Source organism: Botryllus schlosseri, chromosome 5, assembly GCF_051294905.1.
Source record: "Botryllus schlosseri isolate E-star chromosome 5, Bs_hap1, whole genome shotgun sequence".
Classification (NCBI taxonomy): Eukaryota; Metazoa; Chordata; class Ascidiacea; order Stolidobranchia; family Styelidae; genus Botryllus; species Botryllus schlosseri.
Window position 1 is genome coordinate 6,008,604 of NC_137240.1, and position 7,599 is coordinate 6,016,202.

The 7,599-nt window shown below is 39.6% G+C and overlaps 1 protein-coding gene across 3 annotated transcripts in view; it reads right to left on the reverse strand.

Moving 5' to 3' along the window:
* The window catches only part of LOC145439658 (4-galactosyl-N-acetylglucosaminide 3-alpha-L-fucosyltransferase 9-like), a 30,502-nt gene extending 23,312 nt beyond the window's left edge, over positions 1–7,190 (reverse strand). The window contains exon 1 of one of the 3 annotated variants that reach the window (XM_080317184.1): positions 4,643–7,190. In XM_080317184.1, the coding sequence (XP_080173310.1) occupies positions 4,643–4,903 (261 nt within the window). In that variant the 5' untranslated portion in view covers positions 4,904–7,190. The remainder of the gene's footprint in view (positions 1–4,642) is intronic. The other 2 variants (XM_080317183.1, XM_080317182.1) reach the window with 2 other exon arrangements.
* Positions 7,191–7,599: the final 409 nt, after the last annotated feature.

A 7,599-nucleotide genomic window follows, 5' to 3' on the forward strand; every position in this document is an offset into this window, starting at 1 on the left:
AACAACTTGAATATAATCATTATTGTTCCATAGTAATAGCATTGTTTCCTAACCGTTTTAGCGATCGTACCCCTCGGAGTTTTAATTAGATTTCTAGTGACCCATGTCGATTTTCAACACAATTTCTGATGGGACCTATAAAACTCAGAAAGCCCATTCACATAAACGCTCGTAACGTGAAGAATATTTTCCAGGTGAATAAATCAGTTCACAAAATATACCACAGCATATCGGCCAATTTCCACAATGCATCTGGTACCCCCTGATATGATGCTTTGTACCACGAAGGGGAAATGGACCCCTGGTTAAGAACCCCTGAAATAGAAATTACTAATCGCCGAAGAATCCATTGGTGTTACAGCTGTGGACTGTGGAGCGTACCACTACCTCACTCGCCATCGATAATAACATGAATGGAGAGAACAAACAATATCCCGGATGCAACCAAGTATAGGCGTACGTCACGGGGGCCACAGAATTCCAATGGTTTTCGTACAGATTTGATTTGATTTCTATATTCTATATAACCTACACAACGCAAGCAACGGGCTTTTGATATATTACTATTTCCCATGACAGCTTCCTAGATTTTTGCGTACGTAGGGTTATTCAGAGAGGAAAGTTCTTCTCTGATTTTAACGTTGGACCATACTCAACTCGAGTCATTATTAGTTTATCACCCAGTCAATCCAAAATTTGACGAGTAATTTGATGAAGGGTCGCACCAAACAAAATCACAATTTTCAGTCACGAATCATCAACGGTTCATGTTTTGTCATCATGAACCTGAAATGTGACGTAATAGCGATCTTCCACTGCATGGTAGATTTCAGGAAGTGATGTGATAGGGAAGTTTGTTTGGATTTAAGTTTTTGTAGTAGTTTTAGAGTGAACTTTAAGTTCCTAAGTCTAAAAAAAGATATATGACACTAGAATATATTGTCGAAAACTTGAAATTGAAAAATGGCTTTGAGGGCCGCACAAAATGTTCTCGAGGTTCGCCATGCGGCCCGCGGGCCGCGTGTTTGAGACCTCTGTGATAAAGAATCAACAGATGCATGTTTATGTGGACGTACAGTTTTTCCTTCGCAGTATAAGGTGGTTGACTAAAAAAGAGTCAGCTTTCCTGCTCAGCTCCCGAAATAGCCGCCAGAGCGTTAATAATATGAGAGGAAATTTTGGATTAACTACAAATAGAGATTTTAGAATTTTACCGGCCACCTCATGATATTGTTATATTGTGTAAAAATATGATTCGTAACAAATTTGGCTCAATTCCAACTAGAAAAGGCGAATTTATTAGAGTGGAATATTTTGGATATGAAAAAATAGTCGGCTTACTACTAGCATGTAATTATATTATATGAAATAATTTCTCACCAAAAACACTCCCTTTATTTTCAAATATAGAATTTTCTCCTCTCATATCATTGATTCTACTTTTTAAAATGAAGCCAGATTCAGTGTTCTTTTTATCCAATATAACAATTTTACCAAGTAGCCACCCAGTAAAATAAATAAGAAGTTATTTTTGAACAACCCTATTGTACAAACATCACACAACATTAGCCATTCATTATTACTGACGTGCACAATGCACATACCTAACAAAACGTCAAATGGATGGAGTGAAGTGTGTGTTTTCACTGACAGCAGATCAAATCAATGATGAGTTACAATTCAAAAATACTAAAGTGAATAGGAGATCCTCATATATGTTATGGCGGCATGGCCTTAGAATAAATCCACATCTACTGAAACACGTTCGACTGGTGCACAAGATGCAGGAATTTTTGAACCACATTGAAGAGCATTGGATACTCATTATTTCTGGTCGCCCAATAATGCAAAGAATCATTGCCTTCAAATCTACACATGAGCTTATCAGTCTCTTCCAAGTACTTGAACATCTGAGTCATTTAATTGCCTCTAATTGAACTTTGCTTCGATTGTTTGCTTGTATAATCAAAAAGTCTCGAGTATACTTTGATTGCGGAGGATCTATTACCTCTTCATCAGAGGATGATTTTGTACAATACGTTGCTACTATATGTGCCATTGTCGGTTGTTTTTACGGCGGCATATCTGATATCAGACGAGGGCAACTAAAGCAGTGGCGAAAAATAGCGATATCGGCAGAATTCGTCATATGCGTTGATTAGTCAGTACGATTCGCAAATTTCTTCATCTTCAAGTCATATAAAATATGCCGAGTCAATGACTTGGATCGAGTCATGCGTTATGACTCGAGTACAAGTCGAGTCAATCAAAATATTGACTCGAGTCGAGTCATTTTCCCTTTTCAAGAAAATGACTCGAGTCAAGTCGACTCACCAAAAATTCGCGACTCGAGTCATTACACTCCTGGATATATGAATCATTTACGACCACGTGGCACAGGTAGTAGGCTATCATACCGCTATCGGTACAAATTATATCGAGATCCAAGGTGGAAACGTTGGTTCAAATCGCCCTCCCCCATATTACTTGATTGCCGAGTTTTCTATCGGATTTGCGTAAGATACATGAAACAAAAATAAACGATTTGTTATACCATTGATCAGTTAGATGGATCGTTAAATAAAAATGTAATTGGATGGTCAGCCGTTACAGGTAGTTGCAGGATCGTAACTGCGTCACCCCCAACCCTCAATTGCGGGGGATGAGCTGGAAGGAGGCCCGGAATTATTTCGTGAATGAACATAAATTATAGAGTATTTTTTGAAAAATTTGTGCAAGTATTTTGAAACTTTGTTCACTTTCCGCGAGATTTATTTTTTCGGGTTAATACTATATTATTACCAACATACATTTCGGCGTCGGCCATTACCGCACCACGTTGCAACAAGGCAGTAGGCATATATGGTTTAGGCCGACATGGGACGCCAAGACGTGTACCCAAAAGGTCGGCAGCATGAAAATCTTGGCCCAAAAGACTGCCCACATGTCGACCAAAAACTTTGATGTATACATGTCTAACTGCATTGCCGGTGCTGAATCTTGCTGTCCTGCCAATCTGAACCCCATAGGACAAATGCAATCCCGCAGCGAAAAATTATTTTGCAATTTAGTAATGCCAATTTAGAATCGTGTGCATCTTTCAGTAGCCTACTTATGGGTGATTTCAATATCTTTTCTTATAACAGACGGGGGGCTGATGAAGTGCTGTTTCGGCCCTGGGTAGTGTGGTATGTCTTGAGTGGGTCGGCCCCTCTTACATTTTCTAAAGTGTGCATCACTATACGTGGCCGGCAAACCCGGGTCATGTCGTTTTCAAGTATTCCTACCCAGCTAAGGGAAGGCAAGATCCTTTCCGCAATCACCGGTATATCGCGTCACGTATTCACGGACTCATCGAGCAAGGCACATCTATACCTAGAATGCTTTTTAACTCACTTTCCCTTTCAGTGGCAGTTCGTGTCACGCCTATATTGTAGACAGTGGTCATGACTGCAAATTTGGCCACACAGGGCGAGCATTGCGCGGAGCGATCTTCTTTGTTGAAATGCACCGCATATTTGGTCATGTTATGAGATTACTGTCATGAATTTTGCGTATTACCTACTAGAAATATGATAAGTGCCATTTGAAACGCGTGGTCGGCTCAGTGTTGATTTGACTTGGTGAGGGACGGACGTATGACTTTTGAGAAGATGGATCTCTGTGTTTTATGTAATAACGAAGTTTTAAAGGATCACCAATAAATGTTTTCCACGAACACGAACAAAAATTTATCAACGTCAAAATAAATTGTTGTTTTTGTGCCTTTGGAGAGACGGATATTCGGGTTGGGGGAAATAGGGATATTAGGGTTGGGGGAAAGGGATATTAGGGTTGGGGGTAAGGGAGATTGGAGGTGGGTTAGGGTATCCCAAGATGAGGGTTGGGAGATGTTATGGAAGAGGGGATATCAGGTCGGGGAAAGGGGGTTGGAGGTGGGTTAGGGTATCTCAAGATTAGAGTTGGGAGTTATGGGGATATTTGGGTAGGGGTAGGGTAAGATTAGGGTTGGGGAAAGGGGTATATTAGGGTTGTGGGAGGGGATAATACGGTTGCGGGATTAGAGGTGGGTTAGGGTCAAAGTTGGGGTTAGGGTATCCCAAGAGTAGTGCCGAGTTCACCGGCAAACATTCCAGTAACCAATCAGGGTTATCGGTATCGCTACGTGATCCACCACGAAACGTTATTCTTCTTTATCTGAGATATATATTTAATGCATTTTTGTTACAAAATTTCCCGAGGGCCGAGTTCAATGGCTGAATTCACCAATGGCCGACTTCACCAAGTGCCCAGTTTACTGGTAATCTGTATAATAGTAGGCTCTATGGTGAGTCGGTGTATGCCGCGAAACCATCATGTACAAAATATACTATGTCCTATACGTATTTATAACTGACCCTCAGACTAAAAACTGTAAACTCCGCCAACCCCCTTCATTGAATTAAAAATTTTGCGGAAATCTTAGGCCAACTTAATTGCAGTAAGCGCCACAATTAACAGTTTTAATCCTCCGCAATCCGGATAGCCAATTTTATGATCTCTGCCCTAAGAGCGCTATGTAGGCCTACTTTTTATGGCAATATTTGGGCCAAGTTCACTTGTATATTCAGCCACATTACCGTATATGACTTCAACCACTAACCTTTTTTTCCGTTGCAAATTTGAGTCGTTTTTCCAGCTCTTCCTGTATTTTTGCATCATCAGCGAACTGGTGATATCTATAGATTTTATGATCTCGAGGTCGCTGATTGTAAAACAGAGCAAGCTTGGACTGTCTTATTGGTATAACTCGGTTTGCCCAGTTTATTAACGTCGAATGAACTTTGAAGTTGATCGATATTCCAATTACAAATATGAGAAGCACAACAGGTATCAAGTAATGCTTTAATGAAGTGCTGTACATATCAATTAACCTAAAAATCAATATGCGCAGTTATGTTATATTATGAAGTTTAGTCAGCATGGGCAACAAAAATATTTTTTCAAAAATCATGATATGTGAGATCGATGTAGGGATTTATCAGTAGTAGAGTCCAAAAATGACATTACTTTTGCCAAATAGGCTCTATTTGTTGAGATATTGCCACTTTCTACATATGCAATGGTATTATAGGTCATCACGGGCTTCACGAAGTGAATATAGGCTTAGATTAGTTTATATCATCTCCCATTTAGCACTAACATGTGCGTTGGAGTACAGTGATAAATCAATCGTTAGTTTTATCCTGAACATTGTCATGTATTTAGAGACTGTTTTTCCGACAGATTACGTCAATTACCCCCTGCTTTGAGCTGCAGAAAGAGGTAAATGACACATATCCCATCACCGGTGATTAGTGAGCTCAAATTTCACACGCTTTCCGGGCGCTTCTTTATTATTTGCTACTGTCGCTTGCTATAGTTTTCAGAAATTTCAATTCATTGGTGTTTTAAGTATATTAAAAAATTAGTGACATAGCTAGACGATGAAAGTGTCGTAATGACGCATTTGTATTGCTATATATGTTACGAGAACACGCCGAACATTAAGTAATTCAGTATGTGAAATGGCACCAAGTGCACTTACAAGGAGTACTTTGGTATGACGTTGCGAGATCAAGACAAACGCCCGGTACCGCAAACGGTTCACCAGAATTAGGATGAAACTTCGCGCTTATTGAGTCAAGGAAAATTCCAAATGATGCTATTCGCCAAATCTGATTTCGAATGCTGCTACGGTATAGGATAGGATGTAGCGGAATATGAATATTGCGATAGTATATGCAGTAGAAAATGCATTCACACTGACTCCTCAACATTTTTACGAATACTGAGTGAAACAAAGTCTTTTACTTAAGATCAGCTAAACAACAACTTGTGTTGAGACGACGAAAAAGAAACTATGGGGATTACGAGGAAGTGATATTTACGAACGTTCTCCAATCAAGGATAAGCATCAGCATAAAAGTTCCGTATCCTGGCTTCCCCGAAAACCCGGGAAATATTAGTGGGTAACGAGATGGAAGGTTTATCCTATAAATCAAATAAATGGAACATAGATATCGAGATGGTTGGGATGATCACATTATGACTCCCAAAGGCCTATTTCGAATCTGTCCCCATCAAAATCGTATAAGAGGACTTTCCTGCAGATGACTTCTAGCTAACTTCAGTTGATAACAGAAGTTGCATCTGAGAACTTCACTAATGTATATCCCAATATTGATTTATTTCAACGAGAAGATTTGAATACTGATTTTGTATGCAGGTTATATCACATGATAATATGGATTTTTGCAAGCAAATTTATTTCAAAACCCTAACAATACATCGTTAAACAGCAATATTTTTTATCGGTAGGCTATATTGCAATTTGGCGACTAAAATGAGTTTGAACACATGCAAAGTAAACTATTTCAACTCATACGACCATTCTGTTTATGTGAGTCACGAAGTTTTAGCAGTTTTGAGCCGAAACTGCTTCGTGATTTTCTAATCAAAAAAATACTGAAGTGATTATCAACGATTTTGGAAATTTGTAGGTCTCGCAAACCCCTTGAAAATGCTTCACGGACACCAGGTTGAGAACCAATGTTTTAGTGTATCACCGAAACGAATCGAATCATATATGTGAAGCGCCTTGCAAATCGCTGCGCGCAAATTTCCCTGCATCTCTCATATCACTTTCATAGCATTTACCTGTATATCATCGAAATGAAGCTTAGTGACGCATATATCTCGCCATTCGATACATATTTGTCACTTGTCGCAAGGAACATAGCTCTCGTTTTCCAAATGAAACCACTTGCCTGGTAAGTTAGGCACTGCTTGCTACCTGCCCTGCCACAACAGCTATAAGACGGATTACTTTATAGAGCCTCTTGGAGGTACAAAGCTTCAAGATACAATTGAATAGTATAATTCAATTGAATTCCTTTACCTGAATACAGTAACGGTCACTGGAATATGACTATCGTGGTAAGCGAGAGTCTCAAAGTCGTTTCTTTTGTTAGTCTGTCAGTATTTGAGATTCATTTTCTTTGTTACGTACTATGCCTTTGTAGAAAAGTAAACATATACCATGATGTAACATGAAATGGTAAATACCATAGGCACAGCATAAGTACCATTTCACGAACTATAACAACTCCGATAATGTGATAGACTATTGTAATTGTGAAGACGATGGAATAACATTAGAGTAGGGTTACCATATTTCTGCGACCCAAATTACGGAAACTCTTCAACGCCCACTAGCGGATTTTGAAATGAATCATAACGTCACACCAGCAAAGCTTTGCTCATAAACCAGAGATGGTGACGACCAATGTTCCCTTTAATTTTTCAAGAGTCTGCGCAAACACGCCCACTCACTGCGCAGGGCCTCGGAAAACAGTGCGCAACCACCCTGCAATAGGGTGATAAAACTAACTACTGGGGGGCTTCGCCCCCCAGAACCCTTTAGGCTTCTTCCGGTACTGATCATGTACTTTGGGTGCCCATTTAGCAGTAGCGTCGCTAAACGCGTGTAATTCATGATCGCATCGGCCAATATGATCAGGAATTGCATATATATTGCTATTAATTTTTATCCTCTCCCTGCTCACATAATCAGATTTG